This window comes from Podarcis raffonei, chromosome 5, assembly GCF_027172205.1.
Source record: "Podarcis raffonei isolate rPodRaf1 chromosome 5, rPodRaf1.pri, whole genome shotgun sequence".
NCBI classification, from domain to species: domain Eukaryota; kingdom Metazoa; phylum Chordata; class Lepidosauria; order Squamata; family Lacertidae; genus Podarcis; species Podarcis raffonei.
In genome coordinates, this window is record NC_070606.1 from 31638196 (window position 1) to 31654626 (window position 16431).

Here is a 16431-nt window from a genome sequence, read left to right on the forward strand (position 1 = left end):
TCCAAGATTGGATTGCAGACTAAACATGGTGCTGAGAGTTCTGTCCTCTGGCCAAGAAGTGCCACACACTTGAACATTTTACTGAACTGAGACTGAGAATAATAGAACATACCTTGATGGGCCCTTCTCGCATGATCTGGCCTAGCTTGGCAATGTTGTCGTATTCCTGAATGGCTGCTCTCAGATAGCGATCTTCTTCGGGTTTGGCAGCCGAAGGCTCTCGGCCAAATGTTCCCTAAAAAGAAGAGGTTTTTAAAATAGCTTCTCTCTCTCTGTGTCTTTCCAGACCTGAAGGAAAATCCATCTGGGAATCTTTTCCAGGAACACTGCTTACTTCCCTAATGCCCTTTGCTAACATTTGTCTACAACATGCCCACCTCCCGTTGCAAAATTTAATTACCAAGCAGGGCATGCACCATGTTGAACTAAATGTCATTAACAATGAACAACAAATACATGCTACATGACTGACTCTAATTTTCCATGAGGTGCATCATTGCAACTAATCTTAGATTACGAAGCTCTAAAGTTAATGTAGCAGCTACATTGCTGTTGATATGCCATTGCTGCGGCCTCTTCCTACTGGGCAACCAAGGTGCAGCTGGATTACTAGGCCTGGACGAGAAAGGAGTTAAGAATAGATAAATTAGATATTCTAGCACAAGGGGATGGTGATTATTGACAAATAGTGCCAATTCTAATTTATGCACACAGTCAAAACGTGTTCTGCTGCTTCACATGAATTTGAAAGTTGAATTTTATGCTGGCACAGGCTACAGGCAAAAATTAGGACGTTGGCTATACTGTGGCTTCAACCACAGTATAGTAAGCAAGCAGATGCTCTCTCACGTGAGTCCTGGCTGGGCTGTTCCACAGGTCTGTTATTTCACTGAGGTTCTCAGGCAGGTCATCCTCATGCTCAGCTTGTGCTGCTAGCTCCAGGTTTCTGCAGAAAGGGTCCAGCCACACAGGGTTGGCTCTAGAAAGGATACAGGATGCCTACAATAAACAACTGCAATGGGAAACCATCCAAGAAAAATCCACCAGTTTGGCCCACATACTTGTCAATATACTATCTCAGATAACTTTAAGCACTCCTTTTCTTTAAGCTCATGTTTTCAAAGATTGCGCTATATACAAAGATTGTGCTGTTAACAGCCACCTTCAAAAGTAAGAATCATAGGTGCCAGAGGCCAAGATTGTCTTTAATTAAGCATGGTCAGCATTCGGATAGCCTCTTTTAGCTAGCGTTAAACCTTTCAGAAATTGTTGACAACTCACCCATCAAAGGAATATTTATTTGTGTTTGGCATATCCATGATGTCCATGAAACCTCGGTTACCTGAAGAAAGCAATGTGTCAAATTTACTGAGAATCATTCACATCTGTTGAGTTTAGAGTTTGACTTATAAAATACCGTTTTTTGTTGCCCCTGTGCTTCTACCAGCAACTAGACACACAGAAACTTATCAGCTAAAGTTTTCCTCACTACTTATAATCACATCAAATAAAGTTTCACAGTTTAGCCTTTGTTAGTTTGCTTCCACACAAGCAGTTTAGTCTAGAATTTACATCCTTTATTTATTTACTTTTTAATGGAGTAGTTATTGGAGTGCAACAGGCTGGCAACACAACATCAATTGTTTTTCAGACTTAATTAATTTCACTTCCAGTTGACTGGAAAAGCAACACTTCACCAGCACCAAAGAGTCAAGGACTGGAAGCAACCCAGGCCAAGCTGATGGTCTTATTATTCACCGTATGGTATTATGAGTGATGGCTATCTCATCATATTCTTCAATGTCTATTTCCTTCACAATGGGCCAGGAAAAAAATGGATCTTCCAAGATCTCTTACCTGTGGAACCGGCCACAATTGCTTTCAGTTTTCTTTTGTGCCTGCAAGACACAAAATAACTAAGGGGAAAGAGCACAAGAATTGTATTGTGAAGTCTGTTCATCATACGTGTAATGTGATTGGCCCTTTAACATCCTCTCACATACTGTTCTGAACCAGTAGAAGACTATTGGTTGAGAACCTTTGCTACTGAGTTCTTTTGCTGAAACTGGGTTTCCTCCCTTGTTTCCTCCCCCCAAATCTTGAAGTAATTCTCTATAAATCTAAACATCTTTAAAAATATTAGAGAGGCTATGTTTTAATCCAGTTCAGTTGTGCTCCTTGAGATATACGAATATACCTAATATTTTAAAATAAACAAAATACTGTTCTATCTCTCAAAGGAAGATTGACACCAGAAAACAGATTTCTCTCCCACTGAACATGCAAAGACCTGTTGCATGTTTCCTCATGCAACCCAGCTTACGGCCCTAATGCAGAAATATTTGAGTAAAGCAGCCAAATCCCTTATCATGAACTTGGAAGATGAATCCACTTTTGGCAGCAGACAGAGTGTGCAATTCAAAGGTGCCAGACAGCCATAAATCACTAAAGAGGGAAATTCCCTCTCTGCAACCTGGAAGCAGGGCTGACAAACTTATTACACGCACTTCATCCCCTTCACCGTCCCACAAGGCTATGTTCTGTGGTGGAAATCTACAGCCATTACTCCTTTCGGAAATCCCTGAATCAGAGCTTCCTCCTCTGCAGTATGCAAGGGTTTGATGTCAGCTCCAAAAATTCTTTTTTATTATTATTGTGGCATCTGAAATACTCTGCCCTACAAAGGTGCTGGAGGCTACTCACGCTGTTCTGTAGTACCAGTTCATGAGGATGAACAACATGGCTGCCAGGAAGAGGAGAATAGCCAGAATAATTATTGCCATCTAGAAATGGTAAGAAACAAAACAAAAACAAAACTGTTACAGCAGGATAGGATGTCTAGGAAATGGCTTGGCTACTGACCCAGTGTAAATTGGGGTACGGGTCTAATGATGTCTGCCAGATCTTCCCCATTTGGCCTGCTAGGCCATTCAGCCCAAGCTGCCCATCACCTGATGTCATATATGATTACGAAGAGGCTGGACCAAAAAATTGGCTTCTGAAGCACCAGCTGTTCGATGGGACTTCAAAGCACAGCACAGAGCTCCCTGTGTGGTGCGCTCTGAAGCCCTGACGCCATTGTGAATTCAAGTGATTGACAGGCCCTCACTACCTGATATTTGACCTAATGACAAGATATTGATATCTGACTCAGTGATTCCAAACTGCATTCATGTCCAGGTCACAGGGAGAGAATACAAAAGGAAATGAATGGTGAATCCACCATTTAATGGTCACTCTAATAAAATGATGACAAAACCCAACATCTCTTTGATACCTACCACTACAGATTCCTGTCATGAAAGCTCCTTTCAATATGGCTTTAGGACTCGTACCTGCACCCTTTTCACAAAACAGTTAATATAAGGTTGCCAGCTGCTTTCCAAATAAGTCATTTTTGTGTGCTCTTAATAGGAAGAAATTCAACAGGTGCATTTGTATAATCTTGGCAGCTGCATGCTTTTTAAAGAATCATGAACCTTGTTGCAGCAAACCTAAGGAAACAGTTTATGAAGGGGCAGTTCCTTTCAATGCAGCCAATTCCAAAGAATGTGGGGGACCTTCCCCCAAAAAGCATGAGAGCTGAAAGCAAAGTAAGCTTGAGGGAGGGAAGGACCCCCACCTGCATCTTACCTGCAGCGCCGACATGTCGTCTGGAGCCCTGGCAGTGATTGCTGGCTGCACATCCAAGACATTGTAATTCCGGAAGAGATTCCGCAGCTGCTCCTTATTCTCATCAATCATCTGTATTACTCTAGGAAGAGGGTTAAACCTTTATTTATGGATTCATCTTCCTAGTGTTGAAAATACACTTTTAAAAAGTGTTTATGGCAAGAATGATCAACCCTCACCTCCCAGCTATAATTTCCAACTCAAGAGATTCTGGAAGCAGGAACTCATTCCATTAAATTGCATCAGAAGCGTCATGAAGCCCATCATTCAAATTCTTTTTTTAAACATAGTTGGGAGACCTGTCGCCTCCAGGTGTTGATTGACTCCAGCTCCCATCAGCCCCAGCCAGCATGGCCAAGTATGATAGGAATTGTAGTCCAGTATCACCTGGAGGGCTGCAGGTTCCCCATCCCTGATCTTAAATCAGGTGTGAGACTCACAAAGGAATGGTACTGCTAGATTAGCAAGAAAAGGCTTTGCACAAATCTCTGCCATAAGGCAACAACAACAAAAACCCTTTCATGGTGAAGTAATCATTATGTGAACCTGAAGGGCTGTTTCAATTCAATATTTATTTTTAGTTATGATCAGCAGAGGTTGCCGGGGTTGGCTATCACTGCTTGAGGGTCTTTCTATCTAATATAAATACTAGTATCAGATGCCAGCTGACTAAAACATTGCCAAAACACTAGGACCTGGGTCTAAGACTCCTCATGCTTGTGACAGGAGAGGTTGTTATATCCAATGACATTATGCAGCCTGCCTCAATGTGACACAGTGCAAAGCATGGTTAGACCCATGTTTTATATTAGCAGCAGAACTGAACAAATCTTTAGCTGTCTATCCAACAAAAAAGTCTCTTCCTAACTGCTGAGGCAAAGGCAACTAACTGCAAAGGCAACTCTGTAGAGGAAGAGCCATTATGGTGCAATATGGCTAAGAAGTTTCGTGGGAAAGTCCTCAGCTCAAATCTCACCTAAGCCACCAACTCATTGCTGTGCTTCTTTCTGTGTTCAAATCTAAACCTACTTAGAGGAGACACATGGAATCTTTACCGTTCTACATCCAGAATCCGGTTGGTTTCCCGGTTCACCACGTGGATCAGCAATTCTGTTTGGGCAAAGTTCACACGGCCTTTTTTGTCAACGTGGAACTATGGGAGACAAGAGAAAAAAAGGTGTCCCTTCTCCTATCCCATTCTTACATTTCCCTGTGACTAGATGGCTCCAGGGCACACACCCTCAAACGCTGGTTTTGCCAGGAAATTGGCCAGTTCCCCCCCTCTATTTCTTTGACTGAGAAAGAAAGATCAACTGCTTGTTAAGGAAATGAATGTGTTGCCCCAAAGCAGCAGTTACCTGAACGTCATCCGTATTGACAATGGCCCCCGTGATGTTTGACAATAGGCTGATGAACTCTTCCTCAAATTGCCGTACTTTATCTGGGATCTCATTGATTATAATCTTCACCCGTTGGTCATCCCGCAGGATATAGACCCCCACAACCGCAGTGTCATTATGACCAGCCAGGTCTGAGGCCATGACATCCACCACAAAGTAGCCAGGGTTGTAAGCAGTGAAGAGGTCAAAGGTTCGAAGAATCCCGTCTAGGTTACCTTTGAGAAGAACCAACAAGTGACCCTGCATGGTCAGAATCATCACATGATGCAGCCATGTTGAGATTGTGCCATTTGAGGCTGCGTGTGGGAGACAGCATGCTTCTCCATGTAAAAACCTTCCTGAACATAAAAGCAGCACAGCAGGTTACAAGGTTTAAGCCTAACCACCTCTCTGAAGTGCTAGTTTTCTAAATGCTTGTGATATTTTTTAAAGAAGAGGGAGCATTCAGTCATTGCAGCCTGAAATGGTATATACCAAACAGGACTGTACCACCTGATTGCTCTGAATACATGTGGATTAACCTTTAGTTTAACTCACTTCCAAGACCAATTAAAGAGTGGCTCCCTTGTATTTGCAGCAACCAAGACCTACTTAAAGAGGAATGAAGCAGGCAGAGATTTTAAGTATAACAGAAAGACTTGTTTTGTTCTGTGACACTGTTATACTCAAAAACTTGCCACAGTATAGTGCAAAGTTTCCTCAGCCTGGGTCTCCAGCTGTTTTTGGACTACAGTTCCCATCATCCCTGACCATTGGTCCTGCTAGCTAGGGATGACAGGAGTTGTAGTCCAAAAACAGCTGGAGACCCAAGTTTGGGAAACCTTGCTATAGTGTACTCTCCAGCAAAGAGATGCTGAAGATAATATAAAGCAGTCTTTGTTGTATGGCAGCATCCCTGTCAGCAACTTTTCTCAAGCATGACTGAATAGCAACCTTATGGATTATATGACCATGGCTCTATTAGCACACAACGTTTTGCCTTTATGAGGGCCGGCCCAGCAATGAGGCAAGGTAAGGCCTTAGGCAGCAGAGTCCACAGGGACAGCAGATCCCAATGTCAATCTTTTCTTCCCCCCTTTGCTCCTGATGTTGATCTTCCCTCACCCATTCTTCCCTGACAGGGAAGTGGGCACCATTTTGGGGTCCGCCTCAGGTGCCAAAATATGTTGGTCTGTCCCTGGCCTTCACTATGTAAACTTAGCAGGGCTAACCCAATGCAGCACAAACAAGCGAGACAGTTCACTCGGCACGGGTCCCTCCCCATGCATGCCGTTGCCTCTCTTACCAATGCTGAAAATGTTGGCCACCTCCTCAGAGTCGTTGGAATGTTGCTTGATGTAACGGATACCCAGAATGCTGTACAAGACCAGGCTATTGTTTCCCACGTCGGCATCCAATGCAACAAGCTTGATCAGTTCGGAACCCACTTTTGCATCTGTTGCTACCCCTTTCGGAAAGGGAGCAGGGTGGGGTGAGGCAGAGAAGTAACAAAGGAAAAGTCCCAGAGGGAGAAAATAACAGAAGTAGAAGTCATTTCTTGGGAAATAATACCTACATCAAGGGTGGCCAACCTGTGGCCCTCTGGCTGTTGTTGGACTACAACTCCCATCAGCCCTGGCTAGCATGGCCAATGATCCGAGATCATGGGAGCTGTAGTCCAAGCCAGGTCAGCCGCCCCTGGCTTAAAGATCCCATTGTACATTGTGGTAAAGAGAGGTCACTAGTCTCCTATTCTGAATGCGCTTATGCACAAATCACATACAGTTTTGCCACTTCACAAAACAGTAGTAAAGATTTTTACATCAGTCCTCAAATTTTACTTATTATTTTTCCTTTTGCAAATTGGCTTTGCCCAATTTGCCTGATTATACTAAAATAAATCCAGGCTGTAAAACAAATGATAATTCCCACCCCCCCCCCAAAGTGCAGTAATTCAATTAGAATGGGCATTGCTCAAGTGGAACCATCCCTACCTGCCGTGTATTCTGATTTGGTGAACCGGGGAGGTTGGTCATTAATGTCATCCAAAAAGATCCGTACTTCTTGCAGAGTAGCATCAGTGCTGAGATCCATGGCTTGGATCCTGGTTGCCCGGCGACCCTGGGGAGGTGACCAGTTCCTATTGCTAGAGGCTTTGACAATGATAGAGTAGAAAGCTTCTTTCTCTCGGTCCAAGTCCCGCAACACCTGCAATTTTCCTTCCCGACTCAGCTGGAAATTATTCTCTCTGTTACCAGCTGGGAAAAAGAGAGAACTAGTCAGTTCTGTTTTAAATTTGTTCCTGTCTAAAATGAGATTTCTGTTGTATTAGTGTGGGTGGGTGGGTGGGTGGGGAGGAGATAGACACAGAAATTCCAATTAGGTTTCCTCCAAATTTTTTCACCCTTCAATCCCATTATCTTCACGGGCTAGTCCTACCAGGTGGGCACTCAGCAGTGCAGCTGTGGAGGTGAAAGGTAAAGGACCCCTGGACGGTTAAGCCCAGTCAAAGGTAACTGTGGGGTGCAGTGCTCATCTCGCTTCAGGCCAAGGGAACTGGTCTTTGTCCACAGACAGCTTTCCATGTCATGTGGCCAGCATGACTAAACCGCTTCTGGTGCAACAGAACTCCGTGATGGAAGCCAGAGCGCATGGAAACTCCGTTTACCTTCCTGCAGCAGTGGTACCTATATATCTACTTGTACTGGCATGCATTTGAACTGCTAGGCTGGACGGAGCTGGGACAGAGCAATGGCAGCTCACCCCATCACAGGGATTCGAACTGTTGATCTTCTGATTAGCAAGCCCAAGAGGCTCAGTGGTTTAGACCACAGCACCACCTGCTCCTGCAGCTGTGGAATTGAGCTTCTAACCACATATACATGAATACACACATACAGGCAACTCCCCATTTGCGCACAATCGGCATGCACACGACTGCTGCTGCACGTGCCATTCTTGGCATCGCAAGGGGGTGGCAGTGGAATGGGGTAAATGGGGAGTTGCCCCTCTCTCTCTCTCTCTCTAAAACACTGGATGGTTTGATGCAAGCATAAGGCAGTGTGAAAACCATCAAAGAACAGTCTCGAAAAAGAAATGAAGTCTACCTGCAATGAAGTAATAGACGATAGCATTGGAGCCCTCGTCAGCATCTACTGCTCCAGTGACATTGCCCACCACTGTACCAGGACATGAGTGTTCAGGCACAGAAAGAACCTGATAAGGGGGAGACCCTTTCTGCAGGAGATGTTGGGAGAGATGGGGAGATAGAGAGGGGAAAAAACCATATGTTAAAAGGTAGCAAAAATAGACAAGCATAAAGTCACAAATGGTAAACAATGTGCAATATTATCAACAACTGACTGAATGAATTGCATCTGGGGGTGGGGGACTGCAAGCAAAATATTTTTTTGAACCTCAAATAAAATTTGAGGTGCGACCAATAATACAAGATATATAAAGGCAGCTAAAAGAAGCAACCTAACTTTCCCCCTTGCTCTTCCTTTCTTTCCATTTCAAGAGCTTTTTAAAAAAAATCCCCCCACCTTTACTAATTTTTTAAGGAGTTAAATTGTCATCCAAGTACAGTGGTACCTCGGTTTCCAAATGTCTCCGTAGTCAAACGTTTTTGTTTTTGAATGCCAGAAACCCGGAAGTAAGTGCCTCAGTTTTTGAACGTGCCTTGGAAGTTGAACAGGAAACACGGCTTCCATTTTGAGTTTTCCGTACTGAGGCTTCCGGTTTGAGGCTTCTGGAACAGATTACGTTTGAAAAATGAGGTACCACTGTATCTATATGAACACTACTCATAAGATTAAAAAACTGCAGATGAAAAAAGCCTTGAGAGCAGGGTGAACAGTGCATAGCTTGATGCAACGGCGTTGTGAACTCCTAATATCATAGGATAACCTTTTCGCTGAAAACCTCCCTGACATTATGCCAAAAACTACGCTACCATCCTTTCCCAAATGTCTCCCACGCATAGATCTCAGGCAATGGGTATTTCCTATTTGTCTGCTGCTGTAGCAGAAATGAAGCGAGAAGAAACTTTCCCCTATGGATAACTGAACATTTCTCTAAGATCAAAGAATTCCCAGAATTTCCAGGGACTCCAATAAACTATTACGCAGAACGCATTCTGCAAACTGCATCCTGCGAGGTGGAGGTAAGAACAACCGTTCCCTGTATCGCTCCCAAAGGAACCCGATTGTTATTTTGGGACCTGGTATTCCACAGCTGCAATGAAGTCCAAAAGGGGAAGGGATAGACCTGCTTACAGGCGGCCTCAGGAAGACGGGCTCGTTGTCATCTATATCATCCAGAGCCACCTGGAGGGGCTGCATGGTCTCGTAAGGTGGTTGGCCTTGGTCACACGCCACAATGATCAGCTGCAGGAGGAACACACACACATACAAAAAACAACAACACCTGGTCTGTAAAAGGGAAGCTCAAAAGTTCCGGAAGGAAACCAACATTTATTTCCCCCTTTCCTCCCCATGTCAAAGGGAAGACTCTACTCCCTAGCCAGTCCTTTGAGTCAGAAAGGGGAAATAGGCAACAGGGGCACTTCTTAATTTAGGATATAAAATGAAGAACAGAAAGCTGGTTCAGTGTCTCAGTTCTGTGTCTGATGGCATTACATGGGATTAGAACTAATAAGTAGCTTAATTTCTTCCTCATTTTAATAGCCTGACTGGCTACCATCAGGGGTGGTGTGGTGTAGGGGAGCCTTTTTGACCCAGTGGCTCTGATCCTGATCAGTTCCTACCCTCACAGGCCAAATTGGACAGATGGGCTGCTGTATTACGATGTAAGGCGACTGGCAGGTGGCGCCTTGGTGCTGCACTTCCTAAGCCGTCGGCAGCTGGGTGCTTGGGAACTGTAGTGCTAGGGTGCTTTGCCTTGCTTGTAAATGCTAAGCAGCGGGTGGCCAACCTACTTTCTGAGGGGGCCAGATGTACAGTGGTACCTCAGGTTACATACACTTCAGGTTACAGAATCTGCTAACCCAGAAATATTACCTCGGGTTAAGAACTTTGCTTCAGGATGAGAACAGAAATCCCGCGGCAGCGCCGCGGCAGCAGCAGGAGGACCCATTAGTTAAAGTGGTACCTCAGGTTAAGAACAGTTTCAGGTTAAGAATGGACCTCCGGAACGAATTACGGTAAGTTCTTAACAGTCTTAACTTAACAGTCTTAACAGTCAAGTACCGTGTTGGTTGTGCAGTCAATCCAACAGACTTGAACCCACTGACCATCAGCAGATGGACTGTGACTCCAAACCCACTTTCTGCAGTGATTGGCTGTGTGACCGAGTTCCCTATGGAATCCAGCTGTGTTTCTGTCAGCTTCACACCTGAGCTCACATTGGATGTCAGGTATGGGACAGATGGGCATGGTTTGGGGAAAATGGCTTTGTGGTCCAAATTGGGATCAATCTGGCTCCATGGGATGGAGGCTCGCCCCCCCCCCCGGCCCACATTAACAGGTTGAACCTGTGATAGCATTGCAGTAGACCCCTATAAGTGGCTTGTGGAGCTGTCCATGGATTAAAGAAGAAATAGAAGCCACAGAAAGAAACAGAGAGAGTTAGGAAAGGAACTGAGCAGGAAGGAGCTGGCTTCACACTTCCAGATCACATCTACAACATCTCTGCACCTGGGAGGGGGGAGCAGCGCTCCTAATCTTTCAGACCTGCCTGTGGTCTGTGCTGACATAGCTTGAGTGGGGAATTGACTGAGCACCTGGAAGGCTGCACTAGCATGCTGGTTCTAGGCCTGGTTTAAGCACACATCTTTACTGCAGCTTCACTACATCCCCAATCATGTTCCCATGTTTGTTACGCTTGTCTGAGTTCTCCACCTGCCCCTGGGCACCATCGCAGCACTGGGACACATCTTTGGCAGGCTGGACTTGGCAGCCTTCTGAGCAATGAGGGCCACAACTGTAGACAAAGAACCACATGGGCTACTCCTGTGAATGTCCCAGCATTCCTGACCAGGGGACTTACGCTGTACACAGCTTGTTTCTCTCGGTCCAGCCTCATTGCTGTCTGGATGAGCCCGCTGTTTGGGTCGATGGTGAAGTATTCCCAGTCTTTGTTCCCTGCGCCAGTTTTGAGGAAGGTGTACTGCACAGCTCCATTGAGACCCTCGTCCTTATCTGTGGCGTAGACTTCATACACGTTGGATCGGAGAGGGATTTCCTGTTTGCAGACACAAATATTGTATCGCCTGGGGAAGCTTTTAAGGATACAAGTCTAGAAGCGTCTATTGGGGAACAGTATGTCCTATGAACTATAAATCCCTACACACACACACACACACACACACACACACACACACACACACTTCCCTTCATTAAAGGTTCATCAAAACAGATTGGGATGCGGGTAGTGCTGTGGGTTAAACGACAGAGCCTAGGACTTGCCGATCAGAAGGTTGGCGGTTTGAATCCGTGACGGGGTGAGCTCCCATTGCTCGGTCTCTGCTCCTGCCAACCTAGCAGTTCAAAAGCACGTCAAAGTGCAAGTAGATAAGTAGGTACCGCTCCGGCGGGAAGGTAAACAGCGTTTCCGTGCGCTGCTCTGGTTCACCAGAAGTGGCTTAGTCATGCTGGCCACATGACCTGGAAGTTGTACGCCGGCTCCCTCGGCCAATAAAGCGAGATGAGCGCCGCAACCCCAGAGTTGGTCATGACTGGACCTAATGGTCAGGGGTACCTTTACCTTTACGTCCTATGAACCGTAAATCCCTACACACACACACACACACACACACACACACACACACACACACACTTCCCTTCATTAAAGGTTCATCAAAGCAGAATGGCCTGCCAAACTTGTACTTAGAGCTCTTGCAGCCAATATCTTTAAACTTCTGAACTTAGAAGCCTATAAGCTTCTAAGCAGAGCCTCTGATGTGCAGAAGCACCATCATGTTCTCAGGACAGCTCACACATTACTTTAAGATCAGGTTCGTCAGTACTCGCAAGTTGTATAATACAGAGAGCAGGTGAAAGTAAGATGTCATCCTCCTCCTGTTCTAGCCCAGTCTGAGGTGTCATGTTAGCTCAAGCTGAGCAATACACATCACTTTTATATTCGTACTCAGGCACCTTTCTCATCTGTTTGCATTGCTGCCACCTGATGGACAGATGCATCATTTCAGTTCTAGTCATTGCTTTGTTCATAAAGAAAAGCAGAATTTTTATTTCCCCCCTCAATAGCGCAGCCAGAGCGACTGTGTGAATCCTAATAATATCCAATTACTTATTACTGTACCTAAGATTGAGAATGATCAAATATGCTTCTGTCCAGGAAAGCAGGTGAGAGACGAAGCACGGATCAAAGCAGATATACTTTCTGCTGTGGGAATCTACACCATTAAATCAGCTGGCTGCATAAAGCTACAGAAGGCCAACCTTGGACTACTGTATCGTTTATCAGAAGCATGAGAAATTCTAAATAGGGATTTACCTCTTTAATGTGCAAGATAGTTCCATTGGGGGGGCGGATAAATAACGGACGGTTATCGTTGATGTCAATAACATCTACTTGGAGCATAGTTGTTCCCCAGAGAGGTGGTCTCCCTTTGTCAGTGGCCAGAACTGTGAGGTTGAACCTCTCATAAGACTGTAGGCGCCTGCGAGTTGTTATGAGCCCTGAGTCCTTGTGAATTCTGAAGGCCTCTACAGGCAGAAGAGTGGTACAGATACTGCATTAATTATTGCACTACGGAAACAAACCTTTGCAAGTTTACTTCAATAAACTTATTCAACAAATAGCAAAATGGAGAAAAAGGAATGTGTGTGAACCAACAATAAATCCATTCATCTTCAATTTATTTACTCTCTAATGATACATCAGACTAAATAATCGAATCCAGACAGTAATAAGTTTAGTAGCAACAGCACATATCTAGCTCACGCAGCAAGTTTCATAGTTTTAGGGCTGCCTATAAAAAATTCTCGGAAGTGCTGACGTTCCTGTGGAAACTCAGAAATCACTGCTACTTTTTAAAAAAGCAGATAAAAGGCTGAACAGCACCGAAAAGGTTAAAACTGTTATTTTTAGTTCTCTCCTTAAACAAGTGGGAATGAGGATACAAGTTTCAGAAGAAAGGTGATTTCCCTTTGCCTCAAATAGCGTAGTGGTTAAACGAAAACCTTGGAGACCAGGCTTCAAATACCCACTCAGCCATGAAGCAGAGAAGGAGCTTTCAATATTTCCAGACCTGGGATCTACCTTTAACCCAAACAAGCATTTGGAGACCTCTTTCTTTCTTTCTTTCTTTCTTTCTTTCTTTCTTTCTTTCTTTCTTTTCATATGATGGTGCTGCTGCTATTGCAAGCTGTTGGTGGGTTTTGACCCACCAGTTGAAGACCAACACTCTAGAGCAGGCTTTTCCAAACCTGGGTCGCCAGCTGTTGCCAGACTACAACTCCCATCATCCCTAGCTAACAAGGTCAGTGGTCAGGCATGATGGGAACTGAAGTCCCAAAATAGCTGGAAGCCCAAGTTTGGGAAACCCAGCTCTAGAGGAATTTTCCTGTTGAGTTACTATGGGCAGACCCACCACTGGAGGGAGTGTAATGAATATTCAAGCCAAGCAAGTCTGATCATGAGGTGCAGTATGGTGCATTCCTGCTTCACAAGAGAAAGGCAAAGGGCTTTGCAGCTGATATTGTGCACCTCTGGGGACACCCTAGCAGTTGTCAAGGCAGCAGGTTTAGTGGCACTGACACCAGTTCTTCTGTGACTGCTCCTTACAGGCCTGGTAATAATACTTCCTTGCTTTTCTCATTTTTTCCTTTCCCTGCTAGACCCATTGCTCAAAGGAGAAGAAAATCTGTAGAGAGTGGACGTTAAGCAGAAGAAAAAGCAGAACAAAGAGGAAGACGTGTACAGTGAGAAGAAAGGACAAAATCTAAGAGGGGAGAAAATTGAGAAGACTGCCAAAAAACTGGTGAGAATGGAAAGCTTTTCTGAACCTGGGTGATGCAGGGGAGGGTAGTGTCTCCCCAGTCAGCCTATGTCTTCAAATCTATGTTACCTGACCCTGCCTATCCTGGACAGTAGGAGGAATTGACCCATATCCGGATGCCTTCTTCCCACTTGACAGAAGAGAGATGAAGCAAGAGAGAAAGAAAAAGCCAACATGGTCTCCTGGAGAGATCTGGATTCAAGATCTACCTCTGCACTGACACTTCAAGTAATTAAATGGGAGCAGTAACCCATCCCGCAGGATTATTGTGAAGGTAAAGACATTACAAATCATTTTGCCCATTGCAACTCCTATGTGAAACTGGTAATAATTAACACCAATAACCAAGAACATCATACAAAGCAATATGGTACATATTGTCTACATCTACACAGTGATCAATTGCCTGCTCGCTCCCTCTTCTGTAAAACGGAAAGAAAGTGAGCCTTTTTGTGCTTTTGATAATTTCTGGGATTTTAACCCGTCTCGCTCTCTTTCTTCCCACCTCTCTACAAACCTCCTCCGTTCATGAAGCTACATACCTACTCCAGGTCCTTCAATATTGTAGGTCACCATTCCGTTGTCTCCCTCGTCAAGGTCAGTAGCAGTCATCGTGATCACAGAAGTCCCTCCTGGCTCATTTTCATACACACTGGTGCTATACTGTTTTTTGGCAAACTGGGGTCGGCAGTCATTGATATCCAAAACTGTAATCACCACCTGAAATCAAAGCAAACCAATAATGTAGTTGTGGGGGGGGGGGAGAAGCCCCTTAGAAGACTGAAGCACATGAACAACACGATCCTCCCATCACAATGGTGCACACACCGTGGATACGAAAAAACCTCACTTAGCTGGCTCATTTTTTTAACGGGTATTTTTCTATGAATCAGCCCCTACAGCTTTATCTTCCAATCTGATCAGAAGAAGTGCTCTAGTCCGCTATACAGAGTGCAATCTCTAAAGAGCAGAGTACTTTATTTCCTGATTGGGAGATAAAATTCCTTTGCCCAATCTTTAGGGCTCCTATTGCCAGTGCTGACTGTGAAGCATCACAGTGTTAAGATCACAGATAAAGACCTCTCCCTGCTCTTTAAGGCAGCATTGCAACCATTCCAGAGCATGTGCAGTTCGTGTGATGTGTCTGTGGTCTGCAGGCATCTAGGCTGTGTACAGATACATACACACATATACTTTGGCCATACCTACTGCTGGTGATGTGGCCCCCGGAGGGGTGGCTGACCACCAATGCAGGCCTTGGGCTGAAAATATTTAGCCAATCCTGATGCAGATGGGGATCCTTGCATAATGGGAGTGGCATTTGTTGTCCTTTCCCACATGGCACTGAAAACATTGAAGAGTCCATGTAAATTGGAAATGTCTCAGTAATCCTCCCCTCTGCAGTTCAGCATCTGATGCTGGTATGGTTTTCCTTACCTGATCCTGCCTGTGCCACGTGGTTCCTACGTAAAGCTTAGGGAGCAGCGATTGTGATGATTCCCATATGCATTTCTCCCTCTTCCCATAACATCTACAGTCATATCTCAGGTTACAGCCACTTCAAGTTGTGTTTTTTCCTGTTGCAGACCGCCGAAACCCAGAAGTACCGGAATGGGTTACTTCCAGGTTTCGGTGGTTGTGCATGTGCAGAAGTGCTAAATCGCACTTTGCACATGCACAGAAGCACCAATTCGCAACCCGCGCGTGCGCAGACGTGGGTTGCAAACTCTGCAGGTTGCGAGCATGCATCCCGCACGGATCACATTCGCAACCCAAGCGTCTACCGTATTTCTCTTTCTCCATGCTTTCTTTGTTTTGTTTCTGACACAGTCTATGACTTTGTTTTTGTTTTTATTAAATCTCCCCTCCTGCCTTGGTCTTCCATGCAGTCACAACCTTATGCACATTTGCTGTTACTGCACTTAACTTTTCTTCTTTTCTGTACTCTTAGTAAAGTTTGGAATGGAAATACTGGGTGTTACTATAATTGAGCAAAGCAGATATGGTGATACTTTGCCTCTTCCACAGAGGTACATTTTCCAAAACATGCAGTGAAGCCTCTATGTCACTCAATTACCTGCACAGAGTTCTCTCGGCGGTCACTAGAAATGGCTCCTGGATTGTCTCTGGCTACAGCAGTCAACATATAATGATCTTTCTTTTCTCGGTCCAGGGTTGACATAATGTAGATATCTCCCTGGAACACACAAAGACCTTCAGAAAGTTATTGGATGCATTCAGGCACCTTTATGGAAGCGGTGCATTTGCTAGACGGAGCACATTGCTTTTCCTACTTGGGCATCAGCAGGGATTCAGTTGGACAGTAAGTTATTTTCCTATATAAAATGACATTTGCAGTCAACTGAAGGTACATCTGCACTGGGACCCCAATGT

The 16431-nt window shown here is 44.8% G+C and overlaps 1 protein-coding gene across 5 annotated transcripts in view; it reads right to left on the reverse strand.

The window, feature by feature from the left end:
• CDH23 (cadherin related 23) overlaps positions 1-16431 on the reverse strand; it is a 391169-nt gene that overhangs the window by 4141 nt on the left and 370597 nt on the right. For 2 of the 5 annotated variants that reach the window (XM_053388502.1, XM_053388507.1), the window contains exons 51-66: positions 16115-16234; positions 14580-14757; positions 12531-12742; positions 11061-11255; positions 9329-9439; positions 8159-8288; positions 7046-7309; positions 6358-6519; positions 5031-5287; positions 4728-4825; positions 3634-3754; positions 2704-2783; positions 1858-1898; positions 1282-1342; positions 850-979; positions 113-235 (exon numbers count right to left, since the gene is read on the reverse strand). In XM_053388502.1, the coding sequence (XP_053244477.1) occupies positions 113-235; positions 850-979; positions 1282-1342; positions 1858-1898; positions 2704-2783; positions 3634-3754; positions 4728-4825; positions 5031-5287; positions 6358-6519; positions 7046-7309; positions 8159-8288; positions 9329-9439; positions 11061-11255; positions 12531-12742; positions 14580-14757; positions 16115-16234 (2283 nt within the window). The other 3 variants (XM_053388501.1, XM_053388503.1, XM_053388504.1) reach the window with 3 other exon arrangements.